Raw genomic sequence first — 24,494 nt, 5'->3', positions numbered from 1 at the left:
TTCTAAATAAATTCTTACACCAATTCAGAACTGAAAAAAAACCAAGCCAGTATTTTTTGCACACATTTTAGTAACTTGACCCACATTCCTATAAATATAAAAAGCAACTTTTATTACAAAGAATAAATTCTCTTTATAAATACAATCATTACTGTGTACACAATCCCCTTCAATACAATACGCACATTGGGTGTTCAAAATCAGTGGCATTTATATAAAATACTATTTTAGTTTTTAATGGAATAATTTTTCACCTGCATACATTATTTTGTGGAGCTAAAAAGGTAGGAATAATTTGGGTTTTTTTCAAAGGACAGAGCGGTATTTACAAGCAAACATGATCCAAACAGCACACGCAGATTCAGGGTACGTAAACACTCGTACACGAATTGCAAGTCGCACTTGGTCTCCCCTACAACAGATTATTTCTTCACAAAAGGAGACCTATATGACAAAAAGAAACATAAAAGTAACAGACAATCCTAAAACATTGTTTAAACTTTTAATTACAGAGTGCAATTTTTTTAAAGTGTGACTAGCATTTAAGTACCAATGAATATCATGAGTCTGTCATTACAAATAATAATATTGTTCTATAGCCCAAGGGCTGTCACCTTGGAGGAAAATGACACAACTGCTGATCATTTTTAACAAGTGCAGCAAAATTAAATTAACTCCATGTTCTTCAATTTAATACACAAGAAGTCTATCACCACTGAATCACCAATGTAACCTAAAAGCTCTGTACCCTATGATCCATTACACATACCACACCACTCTTCCTCCAGTTCTAACCTAGGAAATAAATTTTCTTTAAAATTCATTATTAAAAATTACTTGCAATTAGCAATTAAGGATTACTATTTAGTTTTAACATATATCTGTATCTTTACATTTACACTTACCGAAGACATGTGGCAAATGCTCTCCTGGCATTTCTGTGCACAAAATGGATGGGAAACCCTTTGAAGGTGTGACCATCAGGTACTGCTCTCCTTACAGAATCCTGAAACTCTTCATTTCCTGCAGAAACACCTGTTGTGCGTTCAAGCTCATAGGCTGCTAACGCTGGTGACAGCAGATAGGAGAGATGGTCATCCCAAACAGTGGAAAGGTCAAGATCCTGGGAGGCAAGTCACAGAATGATGATAAGTATGCAGCAGGATATGCCTAAATTTGCCTACTGTATAGGTTCAAATAAATACAAGAATATTTATATTGGTAGTTAATGGCAGTGAACTCATGAAGCAGTGAGCTTGGTGTATTGACTCATACACCAACTGGGAGAAGCAAACACCACCCACCAGAAGTAAGTAACACCACAAGCACCAAACATTGATCAAGGAATGAGGTTAAACTATTAGATTTAAACATTAGGCCAGCAGAGTTGAAAACAGATGTTTCAGCTACAGTATCTCTGCATGAAATATAAGATATGCATAAATACACAACAAAAATATGGAAAGCATCAACTAAGATTCACCTGACATTTTCTCAAATGTCTCATGAAACATTTCTGAAACAGCGATGCACAACAGCTCCCCAAAACACAAAGGCACTTTCCTCCTACTATCCTAAATGCAAAGAAGTAGAAAAATCTGCCATGTATGTATTCAACACTGCATGAGACTCATACTCTGAGAATTACTTTGCCACCCTAGAGGTTGAGCATCATGTGGGGAGAAAAAATGAAAAACATTCAAAAAACCTCATTAAAAACAGACACAATCTAACAGGGACTTAAAATATCATTGCCTTCATGTCCAGCACAGAAAGTATAATTTCTGACACATTATACTGTGTAAAAATCCAGTAAAGGACAAAATTAGCTTCCAAAAATATCTCTGATTTTGTAAAGCAGACAGAGCAAGATCACAAAAACTGAAAGCCTGTTTTTATCTAGGAACCAAAAACATTTGTGCTGGACTGGCAAAGCTGACTAACAACCAGATCTCATTTCCCTAGTGCTTTTAGAGACCCCTCACATGGGTGGTCTGCAGGTGCCAGTAAGGTGAAGATCACAGACACAGAATGAGGGGCAAAGGCAGGGTGGGGGGAAGAGCCCACACATGAGGCTACAGATCAACACTGCACAGAATAGTAAATATGATGTCTAAACCGGCTCATTACACTCTTCCCAAACATTTTTTCAGTTGATTCACTTTTCCCATATCACATTTTTTGCAAAAGCTGATGGAATACACATTGCAAAGACACAAGTATGTGAACTAACAAACAGCTATCCAAAACAAGTTAACACATTAACAATTAACTTGTTAATTAACAAGTTGATTAACAGATTAACCTCTATTACCATGACAGGTCATTGTCAATCTTTCTCACCTTTCTGTATTCAGAGACCAGTATCCTCAGCTGCACTTCTATCTCGTTGCTTGTTACAGCAGCATCTATTGTAGAAGCACACAGAGGAGGAAAAGGGGGAACTGAAGATGTTCCCCCAGGAGGACATATAGATTTTATTGCTTCTCCACTCATGGGTTTCCATTTAGATTCATCATGCAGGTCAAACACACACAGCTCCACAGCATCAGAGGGCTGACAATTTCCAAAGAACTTCTGATGGTTGAAGATACAACCTATTGTGCGATATGGATACAGTGGCTTGGGTTGCTCAACTAGGGGCGGGTCATCAGGGTTGATAGGCCTGTGGATGTACCTAGTCAAAAATATATACAATTTCTTATTAATACAACTTATTTCGAGGCAAGGTAAAAATATTTAGATGGGACAGATACAGCCATTTTTCCTTTAAATATACAAGCCAACTTTGTCATCAATTTTTCCTCCAAATGGGACTAATTTCTTTACAGAAATGTAATTGTACACACTTTGGAGGCATAATATACAATCAAATAATACATCATTTTTAGTCTTTAGAAAAATAAGCTGCTTAATCAAGCAGAAAAATTTTGCAACTATAAGAACATGCTCATACAGTTTCCCTGCTACTCGTTACATTTGGAGAAATACATCTGCAAATGCTAATCACAGGACACACAAACAGTGGCAAAACAGAACTGCTTGTTTTGAACACTGGAAAGAACACATTCTTGAAGCTTAACACACCAAACAACTTCATGTGCCCTTCTCAAATGACTCAAGTTGAGAAAATCTCAGAGAACTTAGGGAGATTCCTACACGGGGGAAAAAAAGTAATGCAACACTGTTTTCACTGATGAAATCAACCAAAAAATACAGGTTCCTAAACAATCATGTCAGATTTCATCTTCTTTACAAATGATGGCAGCAATAGCATCGATAACAATCAGCTGCCATAAGATACAAAATAGTTACAATAAAGTATTAAAGACACTGATACATTATGAACTGATTAAATACTTATCCTCATGCTGAATCTGTTATTTTCCAAGTAAAAGCAGTGGACAGAAAAAAGTTTCAAAGACAAATATCACCTGGATTACATGATAGGGTACAAAGCTTTTTTTAAAAACCCACAACACCAAAATATCCTACACAAACCTCAATATACATTGTTCAATTTTCTTGTATTTTTTTTACTCACCTATGTCCTGTTAAGCTCTCCCAAAAAGTAATTGTTCCATCAGACCCACAAGTCATTACCCAAGTATGGGGCACTCCTTTTGCTTTTGTTCCAACACACACAAAGGCTTCCAATCCAAACCCAAGAAGAAGACTGCACAGAAGGTTAGCATGGTCTTCACAATCACCCTAGACAATAAATACTAATGAGCTGTTTTGAGTATTAGGCATGGATAAAACCTTAAAGAAAGAAAATAGTGTTTTTCTCAAGCCACCATTTAACAAGTCATGTTTCTCCCCTATTTATCTAAAGCATGTGTCAAAAGTCAGGATTTCATCATTCAAATTAGGTAAGTTTTAGTTTTCTGTAATAGAATAAGCAAGTTAAAAATATATGTTCTAATGAGAGACTGTTGATACTGTTTGTTCAAGTATAGTGTATGACTAATACTGGGGAACATGATTATAAAGATACCCCCAAGTAACCCAAAACCAGAATCTATTGACCTGCAACAACAAAATGAATGTTCTAATTAAATGTGAAAATATATAAGCAAACACCTGAGGCAAGACTAGAAATTATATAGTATTTTCACACAGTTTGGAAATTTTTCACTTAATGTCATTCTACTGGTATTTCACTTTCTTGAATGTGCTGTCAAACTTCAGAAATTAGACAAAGATAAAACAAGGTCCCCTACAGATCTAACTTTAAAACAGCTGGGAATAATGTGCAGCTGTTTCTTCCTTCAGTCAGAAAAACATTTATCTCATAAACACATTGCTGCCACTGATAGTTCACAGAAAACAATTTCCAAATGCAATGTCTAATATCCTTTGTCTGTTGAGTTCTTTACAAATGTGAGCTGTAAAGTAAGAACAAAATTTGCCCAAACAATGAAGGCTTCATAACACAAAGTACAGCATTCAGAAGCAGAACAGTAAGGCTCTTTAGTCAAATAATTATTCAGAATGTTGAAAATGTAAAATTCAGAGATCTTGGATGTATCAAGACAACACAATCTTGCCCTACCACAGCATAAAAAGGAAAGATGCAGAAAAGTAGGCTTAAACAAGTTTGTAGTGAACCTGTGTTATTTTAATAATACTGTATCACTTTCCACAAGAAAAATAATGATCTCAAGGGTGTCAGGGGCTAAATTCAGTTGTTTTCCATACAGCTCTCCAATTCTGACTTGAAGGAGCACCTTTTTCTGTGCCTCCAAACTAGTCCTCAAAGTCCCTACTGTCACCTACATCTGGAACTCAGTGGTTAGCCAGAGCTGCCTTTATACAGCACCTAAGCATCATCTGATATTCAGAGACAGCAGCCAATGCCTGTTCTACGTGGTCTTGGAGGCAGATCTAAAATCTGGGATACAGCTCCTGTTGCCCTGAGCACATCTTTTAAATGCAAACACACCAGTAAAGGTGTGAAGGCAGAAGTATCTCCGTGGCAATGAAAAGCCCTGACCACTCCAAAGAGATATCAGAAGTGATCACTGTTACTTCTGCACATAAAACAGAAGAGCTATAAATCAGAACCAGTTACAATTTGTTTTGATTATTATAGTCATATGATACAAATATCAGACCACCACGAACTAGGCTGAAACTTCCAGTGAAAATTCCTACCTTGCAAAAATGGAATGTAAAAACCACCAGCGTACTTCAGCCCCTCTATTGGAAAAAAAAAAACCAAAACAAAACCAAAACAACAAAAAAAGACACACACACACAAAAAAAACCCCAATAAAAACACAAGACAAATAAAAAAACCCATCAAACCAGCAAAAGAGAAAAGAGACTAAAGAGACTTTTTCTACTCTTCCTGGATTAGCTCAGAATTTTAACTAGTATCCTGCACAGTAGCAGGGATTCATTGGCTGATAGTATGTGTTCTCAGAAATGCAACAGAAAAGAAGCAGCTTCAGTGTCAAAGAGCACTGACAAACGGACCTTACTACAGTAGTAAAGGAAGTCTGCTCCAAAGCCTTCTTGCCTACTATTTACACGTGTTTCTCCTCAAGCACGACAGTAACAGAACCTCCAAACGCGATTTTAACGCGTGCACTTGTACCGTGTTTCGAACTCCTGCCCGCGGTTAGCGCGGGCACCTCTCCCGCAGAGGGCGGCCCAAGCAGGGGCCGTGTCACGCACCTTGTTGGCGCACAGGAAGGCGAGCAGCGTGCACCACTGCTCCTGCTTGCCGCCGCCGCCGCCGATGAGCGCGGCTCTCCCGTGGGCCAGGACGCTGACGAAGCGCGCTGCCTGCCGCGGCGTGTCCAGCAGCCGCCCCGCCCGCAGCGGCCGCACGTACGAGCACACCGGCCGGTTCACGCCGTTCTCATCCTGCACACGCCAAACGGGGTTATTTGCCAGCTGTGCAAGGGTCCCACAACGCTAATCGTAACTTAGACTTTTCTCCTCTGGGATGCATCCTCCCTGGAATACGTATAGCTCAGAAACAGTAAGACACGAAAATACCCCCAGAACTGGGACACAAGACCATTACAACTCATTTAGAGACATCCCAGATTTCTGGCTCTGTCCCTCACAGGGCATTCTGCACTAAATGTCTGAACACCAGGAACAGCACAGGCTGCAATTAATCTTCTCAAATGGGTGAGGAACTGTTCATGCTCTACTCACTTTCAATATCCACATTATCATCAAGTATAAAAACAAGCCAGAATAAAATCTCACACACCAAATTTCACAATGACCCAAAAAAAACCCTCCCCCAAAAGCATTAAACATTCAGCAACTGATTCTAAAGTTTAAGAGGTGACTATTTGCTTCTGAATTTGAATACTCTAGCTCTTTTCATAATAGTGAGCAATAAAAATTAGTCAAAATTAACTAGATCTATTCAGCAACTAGATCTAGTAACTAGATCCAAATTAAGGAGTAATACTAATATTTTCTAAGTTCTTGTAAAAATGAAAAAATAAGATCACTTAAAAAAAGGTCTGTTCTATTACATGCTGCAGGCAAATACCATGATTATCATTTATTAAAACTATTTCAAGAAGCATAGAGGTCTTCAGTTCCTCACTGGGCTAAATTGGTACTTTTATGCTCATATATTTTTAAAAGGGATCAAAGCCTTTTAAATCTCTGCAGCTTCAGGAAATTATGGTCCCATATTTTTACTGTAGTCACATATTGTCACCATTAAGGTTTTGTCATGCTTTTCCAGCAAGCTGGTGGGATAAAAAAGCAGCATCTTTTTGAGGCTGACTGGAATGCTGTTGAAAACTATTTCACAGCTCAAAAGCAATTTAAAAAAACCCCAGAGGCAGGATTTATTTTTTAATATTGTCTCATATATATAATGCCCATTTCTGCATTACTCATCTAAAACTTGATGGTAACTAAATTATCAAACTAATCTAATAAACTCGTTTCTGTTCCCAGAAAGTTTTACTAAGATTTGCTATGGCCAATGGGAGACCCAAGATAAGCTCTATATAGATACTAATCTAGCAGAAGCCTAGTTCCTATCCTATTTAATTATAGACTTGTTTCTCTTTATACCCTGCCCTGAAACCCTTAAGCCTTTGTATTGGGTCTATTTGGAAGGGAATTTGTTTTCTTCACAGCAGTTCTCATAGTGCTGTATTTCAGATTTGTGACCAAAACAGTGGTGTGAGCAGGGCTTCTCATTCTGCCACTACACAATTGCAGGTTCAGGGTGGACAAAAAGCTGGAAGGGGACACAGCCAGGAGAGCTGATTGACCAACAGGATATTCCATGCTCAGCAATAAAAACAGTGGGGGTGGGGAACAGACTTTTTCTAAACTTGTCCCTGCTTGGAGACTATCGAGGCATCTGTCTGCTCTGGGAGGGGGTGAGTGACTGTCTGCATCACTGTTTTCCCATTCTTCTTTTCTTTCTTTCTTTCATTTATTAAACCACATTTATCTCAACCCATGAACTTTTCCTTGCTTTTGCCCTTTACTCTTGCTCCCATCCCACTGATGTGGAGTGAGTGACAGGGTGGAGGCTCAGCTGCTAGCTGAGATTTGGAAGTTCACATCACTCCTGCACACTCAAGCACAGCCAGAAGGGAAGCTGGTGCCTCATCAAAGAGGAGGCACAGATTGCTTCAGGATACTCCTCTGAGATAAGAAGTCACTGTGGTAGGAAAATTGTTACTATGCAGGGTAAATTCATAGCATGAAAAATGCAAGGATCATGCCATTCCTTTTACTGAGGAACAGTTAGTGAGGAGCAACTGAAACAGTAATTTATCAGACTCTAGTAATTATGATGTAGTTGTTGCATGACATAAAGCAGAGACTGCATTGCAGACCACACAGAGTTCAAATACTTCGAGGATCTAGGAAGTTCATTTTTTGTAACTGTTTTATCTGGTACAAAATTTATCTGAAATAGTTTGTAAAGATCACCTAAGTCTCTGCCATTTGTGAGTATTCAAGGACAAGACTAAGCAGGCTTTTTCACTTGGTACATCAGAGGTAGTCAGAGCAACCCTCCTGTCTGCATCATTCTATTATAAGGTTCAGTAGACAAACTCAGTCCTTACAAATTCAATTTTTTTGCATGATACACCACATTTAGCCATGACCTGAACATATCCACATCATAAATCTATACAGATTTCACGCACACATAAAGTTCAAAATAAAATAAAAAGATAACTTAAAGAAAGGATTAGTCTGTTTGTAAAACTGACAAACCTGTGCAAAGATCTTTACCAGCCTTGTGTTGTGGGTAGGTCTGATCTGCAGGTATTCTCTCCACCACTGTTTAGCATACACCAGAAATAAACGCTCTTTTTCTGCTGTTTTCTGACGTTCCAAAGTGAACTGTAGGTAGAAAAACAAAACCAATCCTACACATACTAATTTCAAATAAGAGAAAATACCATACTCAGTAATTACATTAACATCACATCCTAGTATATGTAAAATAAAGCTTAACATTTTAAGTGTGTCATGCCAATCCATAGTATTTTTAAATGGAAATCCAATTAAGAAAAACTTCAAGTTGTATTTCTTGTTTATAGGTTAATATATTAGGCTTGACTGAAACACTGTTCTTTTTAAGTAATGCATCTCTGCACAGAAGGATTGCACAGAAAGATTTTAATGTGTAGGAGAATATCTGCATGCACCTTCAGGCATTTATTTACTGGCTTTCCAAAGAGAATAGCTAACTTGAAAATACTGCTTCACATGGGAAAGAGCAAGAAAACAAATATATACTACCTGAAGAAAACTAGATATATCACATCTTTCTTTTTTTCTTCAGAGGTTTTGATATAAGTAATTAGAAAAACTTATGACAGTAACATTTTGAGCAATGTTCAGTACAGGCAATGTAGTTTTTAAAAGGTAATTATATTTAAATTTAAAAGAAAAAAAAAAAAAAAAGAGAAGTATTAAACATTCAAAAACCCCACAGTCCTCAACAGCTACAATTCTATACCAAGCTTCCCCATCACCAACAAAAAAATAAGTTAGCCCTCTCAGAAAACACTTACTTGAGTACTAATTATTTCTGAGGAAAGTGTCTTATTAAGACGTGGATACATTTCCAGTCTGATGTTTAAAACACCAACAGAAACCTTTGATTCTGTACCTTTGAAACAAAATAAATTTTCATCAGTTCTCTCATATTCAATTTGCTTAGACTATTTCAGCCAGGCAGGGGCAAAACACTAAAATATGTATGTTAGCCTTATACAATCACAAAAAGTAACTGAACTTCTTTAAACATAGGTGAAGTAAGAATTTTTATTTAAATTTAAACTCAAATCAGGCTGTAAGAAAGCATTATATGATGAAAAAAGCAGAGGTGGGTACATCCCAGACAATTATCCACGGCCCTATCTGCAGCCTGTAGTGGGACATATGAGATGAATTCTAGAATGGTATTCTAGAAATGTCTAGAATAGGCATCTAAAACCAAGTAAGAGAATCACACACTGTAAATGTGCCTACTCCCACTAATTACACAAGTAGCTCAAATTTAAATAGTTGGAAATAAGTAAAGTTCATCTTCCACCTGGACATGAATCATTATGAGGGACCCTGGCTGTCATATAGATTAATCAACTTCAAGAAACTCCCCCAAAACAACAAAAAAATGAACAACAACCCCCTCAACTTAATGTTGTTGCCTAATGCTGAAAATGCTAAATTACATAAACAATAAGCAATACAAAACAGATTACAGATGGATTCACAAGCAATACAAGCAATGGAAGCCTCACATAATAGTTTATCTGTTTATATGAGATGGCAGAATCCTTTGATGTTCTTGATGCATTTTGTACAATGATAGGAATTTGAAAAGGAGAAAAAGCACTAGATTCATTGGAGTGATACTCTATTACTTGGGAAAAAAGCTAATTAGAATTAAATTTCAGTTGTTCCCATCTGAGAATTAAACACGACTTATTTGCTATGTATTTCCAAGACACTGATATGAGAGATCACCTAGTTCCAATCCCCCTGCCATGGGCAGGGATACCTGCCACAAAAATCACATTGTTCAGAGTTCCATCCAACCTGGCCTTGAACACTTCTCAGGATGTGGTATCCACAGCTTCTCTGGGCAACCTGTTCCAGTGCTTCATCATCTTCACAGGAAAGAATTTCTTCCTAATATCTAACCTAAATCTATGCTCATTCAGCTTGAATCCATTCCCCCTTGTCCTATCATTATCCACTCTTGTAAAAAGATTTGTCATGAGAGACCTAGTCTTTATTCACTAAATCTTATCCTAAAAATTTGGGTTGTAACTCCCCAGAGGAGGACTGGGGACAAATGATACACAAAAATACATGCATGTACTAATTGCTAAGCACCTAAACCAAGCCATTCAGAAAACACATTTCCAGCTACTAGGATAAACTGGAGCAGAGCAGAGACCCCTTTCTCCAGCAATTGTCGGTTTGGAATCAAAGGCACACAAACTGGATTTTACTCCCCTGTGCACTGATCAGATATTTTCCTGGAGATGAACTACTGGATTTTTGTTTAATTTTTTAAATTCTGATAACTTAACCAGATTTTGCAGATAATCAACAGTGGAAATTCCCAGACATGAGGGCAATTTTTACATGGCATATGAAATACTCATTTTTATCAGCTTGGTAACAGAAAAATCTGACCATTAAGTCTTCTAGGCATTTTCTAAGGATGCTTTACAGTTACTTCTGAATTGAAGAAAAAAATCAACTGATCAAAAATAAGCTTATAAGCTTATAAGCAAGCTCAGTACCCAGTATTTTAAGTCATCATAACCTGCTTATTTTTTATCCTTACCTACACCCAGGAGTTCCACAGCAACATTTGTTATGCCATTCTCAGCAGCCAAGATAGATCTCCACTCCAAGAAATAGGATGCTACCAATGTGGTCTCACCAAATGTGTCTGTCTTGATCAGAACCATATGCACTGGGTCACATATAGATAACATAGTGGTTGCATCCACCATCTTACTTGCATCACCTGCCATCATTAAATCAAAATAAGACAGAAAAAATACACATTATGATCCCAAGTTCTCCTCAGAACTTTAAAATGCTACAAAATACAATGTATGTAGTAAGTACAAAGAAAGATCTTGAGTCCTGAAGTGTAAGCAATGGTCCCATCTCTAAAACCATACTCATTTTAGGACAGAGCTACAGAGAGATTACAAAGAAGATAAAATGATTTTTGTAATTGAATACTGCAACGCAACTAGTTCAGATACATGAAAAATTGAAATGGAATTAACATTTAAGGATGGATAAAGTTGGTTAATTTCAAGTTATTTTAGAGTGAAAAAGAAAGAAAAGAGCAAGAGCAGAGAAAGATCTACAAATGGCATAACCCAATTGCGTAATCAGTTTCCTCAGGAAAATGTGAGAAAAAACAGGGAAGAAATTCACTAAATAATATCAAACATATTTCATAATAAATCTTAGGTCAGAAAATATCCCAATGGCATCAGCTTTAAACTTGCAATATTCCTTACCTAGGCTATCCTTGTGTATTTCAAGTAGAAAACCATCTTGAAAATCTGGCTCACAGGCACAGGGTACAGGTTTGGAACGGAAGCGCTGGTTTCGAAAATATAAACACAGAGTGAAGGTAGAACAGATCTGGCCAGGCAGAGGCTCTGGTTCCTGAAGATGGTCCAGAAAAGCTTTTCCACCCAAAACCTGAAGGTAAAGATACCTCCGTGTTGGGTCAATGTTAGCTGTAAAGTGCAGCAATAAAAATGAAGAGACTACAAACAGATCTCACAAAGCTTAATTTGTTAAATACCAGCTAATTAACAGGAGACTAACAAAAAAAGAAACTTCTTTTAAACATGTGCTTAGGAGAAAGTGATTTTAAAATATATGGAAGTTATCTTAATGTAAAGTAAATTTAATAATAGTAGTAAATCATATATAATGCAACATTGATTGCTGTATGAGTGTACTCCCAGTGGATAAGCAAACATCCACCTTTATGCCTTCATACTGGATTACTAATTCAGAGTGCAAAAATCACAGACTTCAAATTTGTTTCAAAACTATGACCTAAACATTTAAATAAACAAGAAACATACTTTTTTTCAAAACTGGTGGTTCTCTGTCAACAAAATGTGTTGATGGTTTTGGAGCCAAAGTCCTCTCAGTTTCTTTCACATCCTGGAATTACAAGTAAAGACTTTTTAAGGAGTCAAAGGATCCAACAGTGCTCTTACCACAGTCTTCTAAAAATTAAAGAATCCTCTATTTCATCTGAATGCCATTCCTTAGGTATGCTCCCTTCTAAAATGGAACAAATATTTTCAGTACAGTATTATCACCAAACCAACTGCAGCATATGCATTAATCTTCTCTGCTCCTCTAACGTCTCAAATGTCCAGAAGCAGCATAGTTTCACTTTGTCAAAACACCACATCAGTAAGAGGAACAAGCAGAAATACTTCTCCTCTTCAAAAGCTACTCACAGTTACAAATTTAAGTTCCTTCATAACATCATCAATGATTCCCCGCTGTCTTAGGGCTTTTATCAGATCTTCTGTGGACAGCTGCTGATGCTCAGGCGCCAGCTCTTCTCGTATAGTCTCAGCAAGAACTTCTCGTATCCTCCCATGGACATCCATCTGAAAGAAAATTCATTGTGTGTTACAAACACCAGCTCTCTGTATGGCAGCAGGCACAACTTACCAATTAAGTCTGTAATGCTACGAGTGTTTTCCTAGGAACACAGAAAGAACTACACCAAAAAAATTGATCCTTTCAGAACTATTCAAATGAGCTAATATCTTACAAAAGCAGCTCTCCCAGTAAGAAAAAAATTACAAGCATACAAAACCTAGGCGTTTTCACTGGTCTTTTACAGCAACCCATCTTGAACTTCCCTCCTTACAAAAAGGTCTGTAAATCCATCAATTACAAAATGATCACTGTTCTAACTTCTCAAAACTCAAGCTTAATACAATACTAATAATTTTGCCCTCAAAATTCAAGCTTAATATAATACTTCCTTATGTTTTAAGGGAAAAAATACACTTTTAGTCAGGTAAGGCACAAAAGTAGTAGATCTCCCCTGCAAACTTTTCCTGCGCTCAGAGAGATGTCTGAGAATGTCTGCCCCATCATGTGAGCTGTGAAAGCAGATGGATTTATAGAGCTGACTCTCACACTAAAAGGATGTTAAGGACACAGCCACCGGGACCTGAAATAGAATCACAGAATGACCTTGTTGGAAAACACTCTAAAGATCATCTCATTCCAAATCCCCGGCCATGGGCAGGAACACCTTCCACTAGACCCTGTCACTCAGAGCCTCACACAGCCTTGAACACTTCCAAGCATGCAGCATCCACAACTTCTTTGGGCAAACTGCTGCAGTCCCTCAGCACCCATCACGGGAAAAGTTCTTCCTAACATCTAATCTAAACCTTCTCTCTTTCGGTTTGAATCCATCCCCCTTATCCTGTCACTACAGGCTCTGGTAGAAAGTCTCTCTCTGAAGGCAGGCTCCCTCCAGGTACTGGAAAGCTGCTACAAAGTCTCCACGGAGCCTTCTCTTCTCCAGGCTGCCCGATCCCAATTCCCAGTTCCCAGTTGGAGCCTTTTCCCGAAGCAGAGGTGCTGCCTCCCTCTAATCATCTTGCTGGCCTCCTCTGCACTCGCTCCAAGAACCCCGTTCTCCCCTGTGACAGGTAGGAATATTCACCACTGGGCTAACAAGCGATATAGAACTTACAGCCTCCTTATTGCGCCGTCAGCCCAAAACCCTCGCTCAAAAAAGCAACAAGAAAATAACAAAGCGGCGCCTGGAAAACACCTGCAAGTTTGAAAAACAAAGCGGGGCGCCGGAGCGGGCGCGCGCGCCGCCACCGCCTCAGCGGGCGCTGCCGCCGCCAGCGGCGCGGCGACACCGGCACGGGCCCGGCGCAGCCCCCTGAGGGCCAGGGGCGGCCTCTCCGACGCCGGGCCGCGGCGCCAGCCCCACCTTGAGCAGCTGCTGGTGGATGATCTGCTTCAGCTCCGAGGCTTTCTCCGGCGGCAGCGACATGGCGGAGCGGCCGGGAACGCGCCCCAACCGCCTCGCAGCGAGCGCGGGCAGCGCCGGCACCGCCCCCTGGCGGCGGCACGTGGGCGCGGCGTCTGCGCTCCGCTTCCTTCCTTTCCCCCCTTCCTCCTTTCCTTCCTTCCTTCCTTCCTTTCTTCGCTGCCTGCTTCCCTCCTCCCTTCCCGGCCGGCATGTTCGTTCCGTGCGACCGCGGCGGGGGCTCCGCCGCCCCCGACTTTAAAGGCTTCACTCTGCTCATGGTGAGTCACGCTCCTGCTCGCCCTTTCCCCGCCCTCGGTGTGTGTGAGGGGTCAGCCCTGTGCCGAGGGCTCCGTCTCCTGCGGGACAGGAGCTGGGGGGCTCTGGTGTCTCTCCGTGCTCTGCCCGGGGGTCGTCGCTGGGTACTTGGCCGCGGGATAAGCGGAGAAGGCTCAGGGCTGGCGGTGTGGATGGGATCTGCCGAGGAAAAGAGGGTTTGGAGGGCTCTGTCTGCAGAAGAGCTTAGCGCGGTTTTCTCCCTCCTCCGAACCCCGGGTTTGCCCCTGTCAAGACGATCCGTGCCCAGCTGCAACAGCTGTATTTTATTTTAGAGCAATAGCTATATGCTGTTACTCTAAAAATTAATGCGCCCTATGTGCGTTTACCGGATTTGCAGCACCCGTGGGTTGCCACTGCAATAAAAGACTAGGATTTTTTTTCATTTAGATGCGAAATAGAAATATTTCCAGTGTCAAAAGAAAAAGAATTATTCTGCTCCATTTAAATCTCGGATTAGGAAGTTTTAGGAAGTGTTTGTATCGCCTCGCCCGTGGTGTGCCGGTGTGGGTGTGCAGAGGGCACACCCCGTTTTGCCCCTCGCTGGGTTGTCCGCAGGGAGCCCATCGCTCCGCAGCAGGGCTGCCCTTCCCGGGATGACTGTGCAGGCTGCGCAGGAAGCCATTCCCGGTCAGATGACGAGCGGCAGGAAGCAAACACATCGCTGCCGGGCTGCTGAGGGACCAGCCGGGACATGGGGACGCTCAGTGCTGCCCCGGCCCCTCCACCCTCTGTCAGCCCCAAATCCGCTGTCTTTCCGCAGTGGGCAGCAGCAGCAGTTCTTAGATTTGATTATAGATTAGAGGAAAGCAACCGAACGTTTTATGGTTGTCTTCCTGTAATAGTTTCTTTGGAAGGACACAGACTCTTGACTTTCTCTTTCCATATTAGGTCGGTATCAGCCTCGATTGATGATAACCCACAGCAATTCCTATGAAATTCATTTAAGGGCACTCTTATCATTTTCATCTTTAAAAAAAAATGAAAAACAACCTACTCTTGTCTATGGGTCAATCTGAGATTTAGAGGTTTAATATATAATACCAGGGCTGCCTTTGGGCATCATGTGGGGTTTGCCAGTCTCACATCAGTTGCTTGAGTGGCTTTTACCTACTCTCAATCCAAAAATGTGGGGAAGCAGGTAAGTTTCCAAGCTGTTCTTTCGGTTTACAATGAGACACGATTATTCACAGAAGTGGCCAGGATGTTTCTTGTCAGACAGGGACCAAATTCTGTATTTATCAGTTCTCCTGGTAGGAAATAGTCCCCTTTGCCAGAGGATGAGCAGCCACTTTTAGAAATCATGTTTGATCAGATTTTAAGGAATTTAAGCTTTCACTATTTGAAGAGCACCTTCTGCCATCCACAAAGCACACTGTAATTCCGTTCATTCTGTTCCTTCAGCCAGCAGTGTCCGTGGGAAATGTTGGTCAGTTGGCAATAGATCTGGTGATTTCCACACTTGACATGACTAAGGTTGGTTACTTCTACACCGATTGCCTGGTGCCAATGGTTGGAAATAACCCTTATGCAACAGCAGAGGAAAACTCAACGGAGCTGAGTATAAATGCTGAAGGTGGGTATTGAATGCTGAAGGCATTTGCAGGAGGCATACAATGCAAGGACATGACATTTTCTTTTTTTGTGGTTACATTTTGATGATGTGCTTAAATTAAAGTAAGTAATAATAGCTGCAGAAACCTATAGATAGGAATTTATTTACACTTCACAGAAGAAACTGTTCCTGTTGTTTTTTTGGAAAACAAATTTGACATTTGGAACCAGTAAGAAATATTGAATTTGAGCTATATTGCAGTGCAGCCAAAACTCTCAGTGGTGTTAATCCAAAGCAATATCACGTGTGCACATAATTAAAATAAATTATTGAAATACAAATTGAATTTCTGATTTAGAAGGATACTTAGTCACTCTTCTTCCTTCCTACATACCTTTGCCTTTCCCCTGTGTAATGTTTCTCCCACGCCCCCTACAAATTCTTAGTTTCTTTCTCCACATTGATCATTGTATTTCATTTTATTTCTTTTACCCGCTTAAATCACAGAAATCTCAGATCAATCTGTTTGTCTTTGCAAAGATGCATACATTATCTGAATAATTACAGGAGGCAGATCTTCATCTATCTTTCATAATTCAATCCTTGAATTTAGTACAACTGAAACTAAATCTGATGAGAATACAAAGCACAGAAATGTGTGTTTTTAACACAGTGGATGTTATCAGGCTTTCCCATATGAATTGATAGCTACAGGTTTGCTATCTTGGAAGTTTGTAAATGGGGTAATTCTTGATATATTTAAACCCAGATCTCTTTCTCTTAAGTTTCTGCTTAACAAGACTTTATGATTTCTTCTTGTAGTGTACTCCTTACCTTCAAAGAAACTTGTAGTTCTGCAGATCAGGTCACCTTTTATAAAGGTATGTATGTTCATTGACTGTTCTTACTTCACTATTTGGTTTGAATAGTTCTGTTGGCAAATATTAAGTGGTCTGGCAAAAGTATTTTTCTACTTCATGTTGTAACACTTTCTGTACTTGTTACAGTTTTACTGATTTGTGCATTCATTGAGGGTTAAGATTTTGCTTTTGTTTTTCCAAGCCCCACAGCAGCTGCCTGTGTTGTTAGATTTTAGTATAAATGTCTTCTTAGTTATTAAGAGTCATGAAAATACAAAATGGTCTAGATTTTGTCTGTTTATTTTTTCCCTTTACATTTATTGGTTTTGTGTGTTCTTTTTAATAGCTTTATTCTTTTTTTGTGTCATGCCAATTTAATTATTTCATAGTATTCTATATTCATTTTAACAGCATTCCTTTGGTAAAAATTTAGTATTACTCATTAACTGGATAGTGGCTGTAATTTAAAATAAGCAGAATGCCATGACAGAAAAAAAACTGAACAGAAAATGCTGTTGTGATCCTGTCATCCCATCTTGCTCTGAAGCTTTTTTCCTTTGGTATCAATGTACTGTTGTTGTTGACATGGTCTTAATGATAATTCTCATAATTTTACATGTAGTTTTGCTTAAGTAAACAACCAGGGCAGTTCTCTGCTTTCTAATAATGTATCTGGGGCTGAAGACTAAGTGGATACGAAGAATAATTTACATCACTGCTAAACATTACATATAACACCTAGTACTGTTAAGGACACATTAAATTTTTCACTTTTTTGTCTGTGTCTTTGTGTAAAGAACAAGTACAGGCCATTCTGTGAAACCCTGCTTTCTTGGGTGAAGAGCATCAAATGTGCCAGGGTCGTCCTTCTGTCCAGCAGCCACGCATATCAGCGTGATGATGAGCAGCTTCTGGGGTATGTTTGTGTCCCTAAAAGATCTAATTCATGTTTCTGAGGTTTTTTTTACTGACATATTTCCCTCTGCTTCCATGTACTGAGTACTTTTGTCAGGGTGCTTTTGCTTGCATGTGTGCATTGGTCATAAAATGCTTAGTATGGTATTAAAACATGATGTAATACAGGATTAGTCACTGAATTTTCTGGGTTACTACTGTCAAAAGTACTGATCAAATGAAAAGCTTTAAGCAAATTGCACTTGACCTGCATTGCCTGAATTTTAACTACTTGTGGCTGCAGGCAATGTCAGGGATTAACTGCTGACATAAAGGTCACAGGTTAGATTTTTAATAGTTGATTGCAGTAGTGGTTCATTTCTGACCTCTTTGTTATCATTCTGCATTTGAAGGGTTTTCTTTGATACAGTAAGTTGTTGTTGGTTTCTTTTTTTTTAATAGGAAGTTACCAGTTATTATTTGTTGGGAGGCAACTGCAAGGCTGCAATTGCAGTATTTTTTTACTAGATATTACCCATCCAAAAAACAATCATTTCTTGCTGGGTGAGGGCATCATAATTGGTGATTTAACGAGAAACAAAATTTTATTTCTGCAAATAAAACCAGTATTTCAGCAGTTGTTGTCCTCAGGCTCTATAAATGCACAGGGCTGCAGAGGAAGTCTAGATCTATGCACATCCCAGATATAGTGGTAGAAGCATTCAATTGCAGGGTGGCCAGCTAACATGGAATGAAATGAGGGACTGATAGTTATTTGATAAGGTTTAAGTCATAAGTTGTGATTTAAACCCTCCCAGCCCCCTCAGCACCATAGAACAACTCCCTTATAGCAGATTTACTAAAGAGTGAGGGTAATGCATTCAGAAAATACTTTTAACTTGACTAAAGTCTGAATGTGCTAGTAGTGTGAGCTTAGTAAAAACATTGTATCATGGTGAAGTCCAAGTTTACCCTAACAGATTTTGAATTGAACATCTCCTATCTGAAGAAAGAAAAAGCACATTTTATTTGTAAATTATTTTAACAACCATAAGCTATTCCCCTAAGTTCTATTTGTGGCAGAAAGTTGTGTAGTTTGTACAGTTTTGAGGCCACAGACTTACTTTCAGACTTTGATCTGAAGAAGGAGAAAATGTCAGAGCAATTCTTCCCTGCAGGTGTGATGTGCTCAGTGCTTGCACCTTCTGTCTGCCACAAGTGATAAACTGGAGTAGTGTCCTTCCTTCCTTGGCAGACTGAATGCATCCTTGGCTTGTTTCTAGGACACCACTGCGCTACCTGCTCACACCTGATCTGGAGAAAGCAGTTGGAGGCTGCATGAAGGAGCTAAATTGGAAAGAAATGGAAAGAGTAGCAGCTTACCCTGGAATAAGTGGTACAGACAAAATTCTGCATATCCCTGGGGGTGGCATCACGAAACTATTGTTTACTGAGAGGTGAGTTGCCTAAAGAGAAGCACAGAAAGATATCAAAGGTCATGTTTTTAGTACTTGGGTAAAATTATCTTATAAACAACTATGTTATAGGAAATGAAAAAGAATTCCTTCTTTTTATTGAATAGGGCTTTATAGGAACAGAATTTCTTCCAGGTCAGGCCCATAATTAAGATGAAGAGAAGTAGGGAGTCCTGGATCATAAAGTTAGAATAAGATAAAAATATAAGGGAATAGACTAATGAAAAATAATTAAGTCTTTACAGTTATGACTACAATCAATCTAGTACCTGATATTATCCAAACCACAATTTGTGAATAGTAGAATTCCTGTACCTGTGCTACCTTTAACTAAAACTTTTCCTGAGCCAAATGGTTCCATCGTCAGTAATACAAAAAACTCCCAAAACCCACAAACAATTCTGAGCACTATGAATGAGTTAAGATTTCAGGGCCATCAAAAAAATTAGGTGTAGGGTTGTTACATACATATATATACATAGAAATAATAGGTTGTTAAAAGGTGCATGCATCAGAAGTTGTGCTGAAAGCTGAATTTTTCAATTTTAGGAACTAATACTCATTTATGGCACAACAGTGTGGTTCTGCAAAAGATGTGTTGTGTCAGGTGGAAAACAGACTTTTATTTTTTAATTATTACTTTTGACACCTGATCACACTGTTGCATCCAACACCAGCAAAGTTACTATGCCATGCTTACCTTTGTACCGACTTCAGTATGGAAACAATATACAATTGCAAAAGAAAAGACCTGCCAGGATGTGAGGTAAAAAAATTTAAAATAATCATCTTAATATTTAAATTAAAAAATGAAAATATTCTGAGTGAAGTAGTGATATGCAGCCTGTAAAACTGCTGGTTTAAAATACACAGAAAGATAAGGAGTGATTGTATCAAAGGATGTGTATAGGCACCTCACCAGCATAAAAATGCAAACTAAGTATGTAAAAGGCCTGAATACTCTCCCAGGATGTAGGACTCTTGCCTTGCAAAAGAAAGAACAAATTCAAGACTAAGCAAAAGAGCATGAGGTGTGAAAATGCGATCAAGGAATTCTGGAGAGGAAAAAAAAATATATATCCATACATTTGTCATTTTTGGTTTTGGCTTTTCACAAGATAGTGCATATTACTGCTGCTCTGTATATTTATGTATATTTATACATAAATGTAATTGTTGTGGATCTAAAAATGAAGTATAAATGCATGCTCATTTTTGCTGCAGCTGCTCAGAGGGAATCCAAATGGCAGTTCTTCTGAAATTTTGCTCAGAAGGAGACAACATCCCTGATGCATTTATTCTTGTTAACTATCTTAATGAATGGCTCCAGCTAATTAAAAGTGAAGTAAGTACTATTTGATCTAAAGTTCTTGCTTTCATATTTTACATCCATTATTTTCATTTTTGTTCAGTCCAGATGGGTCCTTTTTGGCTCTTGGTCATCAAGAATATGCCAACTAAAATATATATTTGTATTAAAATCTCACTGAGAGTTTCCCCACCTGAAAAAACAAATCTGAACACTAGTTCTTTTGTTTGACAGGTGTGGGCAAAAATTGTGTGAAGGTTTGATTGAGTTCTCTTTTCCAGTGCTCTTCTAAAGTAACCCATTGTGACACTGACACCTGTACTGCTGCCCATTATTTTAATACCTGTGCCAGTTACACCATTATTACTTAAAACTTAATTATTCTGGGTTTGTTATAGAGCAACAATTCCACAGATCCTTCTTCACAGTGGAAGATACCGAGTTCTTGGCGCTTACTTTTTGGCAACGGTCTCCCACCTGCCCTCTTCTGACAGCTCTGAACTGTGAGTCTCTGCAGTTACAGGTGTCTCTTGAGGTAGTGATTACACAGTAATTGCCAAGGAGCAGCAGCTTACTTTGGTGTTTCCATAAATGCTTTATTTAAGAAAAAGCCCTTTTGTGTATGTGGGTAGCTAAAGAAATTAAGGTAACTTTCACAAACTCACCAAAGAAAGATGTTTTGTACAGTTGTTTATTGAGTAACTTTGGTTGGAAGTTTTTTTCTAATAAAATATTTTTTAAGAAACCTTTTCCCCTGGTTAAGTGTTACTGCCATGGACAAGCTTAAGGTGCTCCTTTTTAATGCACCTGAGAACTGAGAGTGATGTGTAGGCATGGATTTTCTTGGAAGGTAAAACCCTCAATTTCCACGACAACTGGGGATCTTAACTTTTTTTCCAAGACTTCCTGGTGAGGTAAGTGAAGATCAGAAGCAATCTGGTTTTGCCTTCTTTTCCCAGTGCTGTTGTGGTAGCTTCAACTGGGGAGACTGCAAGCAGTGTACAGCTGTTCTGTGTTTTCTGTCTGCATAGAGTCATAGAACAGTGTGGGTTGGAAGGGATCCTGAAGATCCTCTAGTTTCAACCCCATTGCTCTAGGTAAAGACACCCTCCACTAGACCAGGTCGCTCACAGCTCCAGCCAACCTGTTCTTAAACACTTACAGGGACGAGGCATCTACAACTTTTCTGGGCAGCTTGAGTCTGTGCCTCACCACTGTCACAGTAAAAAATTTCTTTCTAGTGTGCAACCTAAACCTACTCTCAGTTTGAAGCCATTTCCCTTTATCCTTTCACTACATGCCCTTGTAAAAAGTCCTTCTCCAGCTCTCTCTTGTAGGGTCCCTCTGGGAACTGGGAGGCCACAATTAGGTTACCCCTGAGCCTTCTCTTTTCCAGGCTTCCTTAGACTGAATATGAATATAGTGCTCTGAAATACAAAGGAACCAAGGAACCTTGACTGGTAGCAGGCATTCTGGTATCTGTGTATTTTGCAGGCTTAGTCTGAGACAGCAGTTGTGTGATGGGAAGTTCATGTTTGTCATGGTACCTGTTGTAGAATAGTATTTAGCTATGATCAGTTTTGACCTTTTGGAAGTGCTTGGTCAAATCAGCTGATTTAAAAACCGGTAAGCTGGTGATCAAAATGCAGATGAAGTCAGGGAATGCAGACAAAAGGCCACGTGAAGCACAAGGCAAGTCTGATAAGCCTAAAGCTAGTTGGAAAAGTTACCAAATTCAAATTGAGCCAAGTGACTATGAGGTGTATATAGAGCAGGAGAGCAATTTAAGCCTTGATGGACTAAAGGACCAGACAGAAGCAATGAAAGGGGTGTTATTTGCTTTACAGTATTTTTCCTAAGTGAGCCATAGATGTTCACTGCCTCCTAAAGAGGCACAGCTAAGCAAAACCTTGAGAAGGGAAAAGGAGAACACTGGGAGTACTTGCTGAAAGAGAAAATCCTCAGGGCTTTCCTGTTCCCTGTGAAGAAGGTAGAGGGCAGTCGGATCCTTGTGAGAGGAGCAAGGATGCAGCTTCTCCAAGGCCAGCAGTTCCGCAGGCAGAGCTGCCCTTGGCCCCGAGCCACTCCTGCCTCCAGTGCCCAGGACAGGCAAGTGCAGCCCCTGCACACACCAAAGCCTTCCTGCAGGACAAGGCTGCGCCTTTGCCCTGCTGTTCAGACGACTAGCAAAAATAAACACACCTCTGCAACGCTGCCCTTGAACATGGAGGAAAAAAAAAGAGTAAATCACAGCTTCTTCATTTGGAAAAAAATGCCTTTCACCTGTCTGAGCATTTTAACTCCATTTCTTTAAAGACTGCAGTCACACACTAACTTGGTCCTTTCTCTTCCCTTCCTTCACCTTTTTAAACAATTACCCAACAGCAGTCAAGAACTGGGGCCTGTGTGGAAAAAACCAAACAAGTGTACAGATCAGAAAGCAAGACCTCTCCTGTCACAAGACAGCACTCAACAAAACCTAACAAAGCCCCTCTTATCTTGATCTCCTTTGCCATTCATCAAGTTGGCTGACACAAACTTTATTCCAGCACCTCAGTAGCTGAAAACTATCTAAAAACTAAGGGCAATCAGCATTTTTATTAGGATATTCAGCTGTCTATGCCCCACAAGATAAACTAGTTGCATGTGATAGCAGCAGGTAGAATAATAAGGCACATGCACATTTCCAGTAGTCATGTACTACACTCTTACTCAACTCCAAGTGAGGGAAAATAATGAAAACCTAAACCATAGCTAAAGGTAAAAGGCATAAACAGCTGAAAGCCTTATCCAAAGATGTCCCAAGAGGTATAAACAGGCCCTGTTCTGCAATCAACAATAGCAGGGTTTGTTGCAGTGGTTTTGGCAAGATCTCTTGCTATAAACACTCCTAGTTTCACAGCTGCACCAACTTGAAAATGAAAACTGAATCAAGTAGCAATGTTGTTTTCTCCTCCAGCACAGGCTCAGAACAGCGGTAATCATGTAAAGGAAAAAAGAATTTGGACAAATCAGACTGGCAATTAAGACTATTTCAGAATGATGCCAAGTGTGCCTTTAGCTCAAGAAATAGCACTCCCCTGCTTCAGCTTCCCCTTCAAGTTCAACACAACCCTGAATATGACTGCTTTCATGAATGGGTCTCAAGACCAACTTCTGATAAGATTTCAGACTGCTGCCTTTTTTAGCAAAAATTGCCTCAGTTGTCCTAGATTCCCCCCCTTCCACACTTCACTTTCAGTAACCACATGACTTGTACAAAAACCTGTTAAAAAATATGCAAGGTGCAAATTCCATGTAAAACCCCACCGCATGCCAGTTTAGAGAGTCATAGTAAATAAATAGAGTTTTTGAGTTAAGATTTATCTGAAACCATGAGAGAACAAGTGCAGAATTGAGATCAGTTCTGTTACAGAAGGCACAGGGCTGGAAACCCTGCTGAACTTGTTGGAAGAACTCCTTTAAGCAGCACTCTGGCTTACCCATTTCCAATCCATCTTATGTCACAGAGGTGGGAGACATGAAGGAAAATACCGTACATAGAACACATGGCAATGGCACAATCCAAAACCTGTTTAATTACAGACACCACTGACTTTTGTGCGCTTCATTTTTGTTCCTCAGCTCAAATTAACTACACAGGACCATGAGTCAAGAGAGTTCAGGTTTTCCCTCTTTCCTCCCTTTAAAGCATCACCAAGAGAACACTTTCCTGTCACAAAGTTACTCAGAACATTTTGTGCATATTTTATAGCAAACATAAAAAGAATTACCAAACCAACTGGTCAGATTAATAAAATAATATTCTTAATGGTGTATTACAAAACAAATGTGCAAGAGTTCTCCTAAATCAAACTACAATACTTACATTAATGAAAGTACTTGCATAAAGCACATTCTAATTTTGCCACTTTCCAGTTAAGACAGGTATCAGGAAACCTTAAGGCAAAACCCTTCTTTTTCCACAACACACGCTCTTAAAAGGTTCTCCCTAACATAACGCGCACACAACAGCACATCA

At 39.5% G+C, this 24,494-nt stretch overlaps 2 protein-coding genes across 2 annotated transcripts; one reads left to right on the top strand and one right to left on the bottom strand.

Annotated features, from left to right (window-relative positions):
• Nucleotides 1-89: 89 nt before the first annotated feature.
• CEP76 (centrosomal protein 76) lies at nucleotides 90-14,167 on the bottom strand. The gene is given in 13 exon segments (XM_079300549.1): nucleotides 90-437; nucleotides 440-444; nucleotides 906-1,123; nucleotides 2,344-2,677; nucleotides 3,545-3,711; nucleotides 5,683-5,874; nucleotides 8,230-8,358; nucleotides 9,036-9,133; nucleotides 10,826-11,011; nucleotides 11,523-11,747; nucleotides 12,105-12,186; nucleotides 12,492-12,647; nucleotides 14,006-14,167. Coding segments are annotated over 13 exon segments (1,986 nt in total). The 5' UTR covers nucleotides 14,069-14,167; the 3' UTR covers nucleotides 90-306.
• A 7-nt stretch (nucleotides 14,168-14,174) lies between these two features.
• Nucleotides 14,175-21,218, top strand: PSMG2 (proteasome assembly chaperone 2). Its single transcript, XM_079300571.1, has 7 exons — nucleotides 14,175-14,325; nucleotides 15,785-15,956; nucleotides 16,758-16,816; nucleotides 17,593-17,711; nucleotides 18,973-19,146; nucleotides 20,389-20,509; nucleotides 20,872-21,218. The coding sequence occupies exons 1-7, from the start codon at nucleotides 14,257-14,259 to the stop codon at nucleotides 20,962-20,964; spliced, it is 807 nt and encodes a 268-aa protein (XP_079156697.1). The 5' UTR covers nucleotides 14,175-14,256; the 3' UTR covers nucleotides 20,965-21,218.
• Nucleotides 21,219-24,494: the final 3,276 nt, after the last annotated feature.

Source organism: Erithacus rubecula (assembly GCF_903797595.1).
Source record: "Erithacus rubecula genome assembly, chromosome: 3".
NCBI classification, from domain to species: Eukaryota; Metazoa; Chordata; class Aves; order Passeriformes; family Muscicapidae; genus Erithacus; species Erithacus rubecula.
The sequence above is the reverse complement of the archived record's forward strand: the minus strand, read 5'-3'. Positions and strand labels throughout refer to the sequence as shown.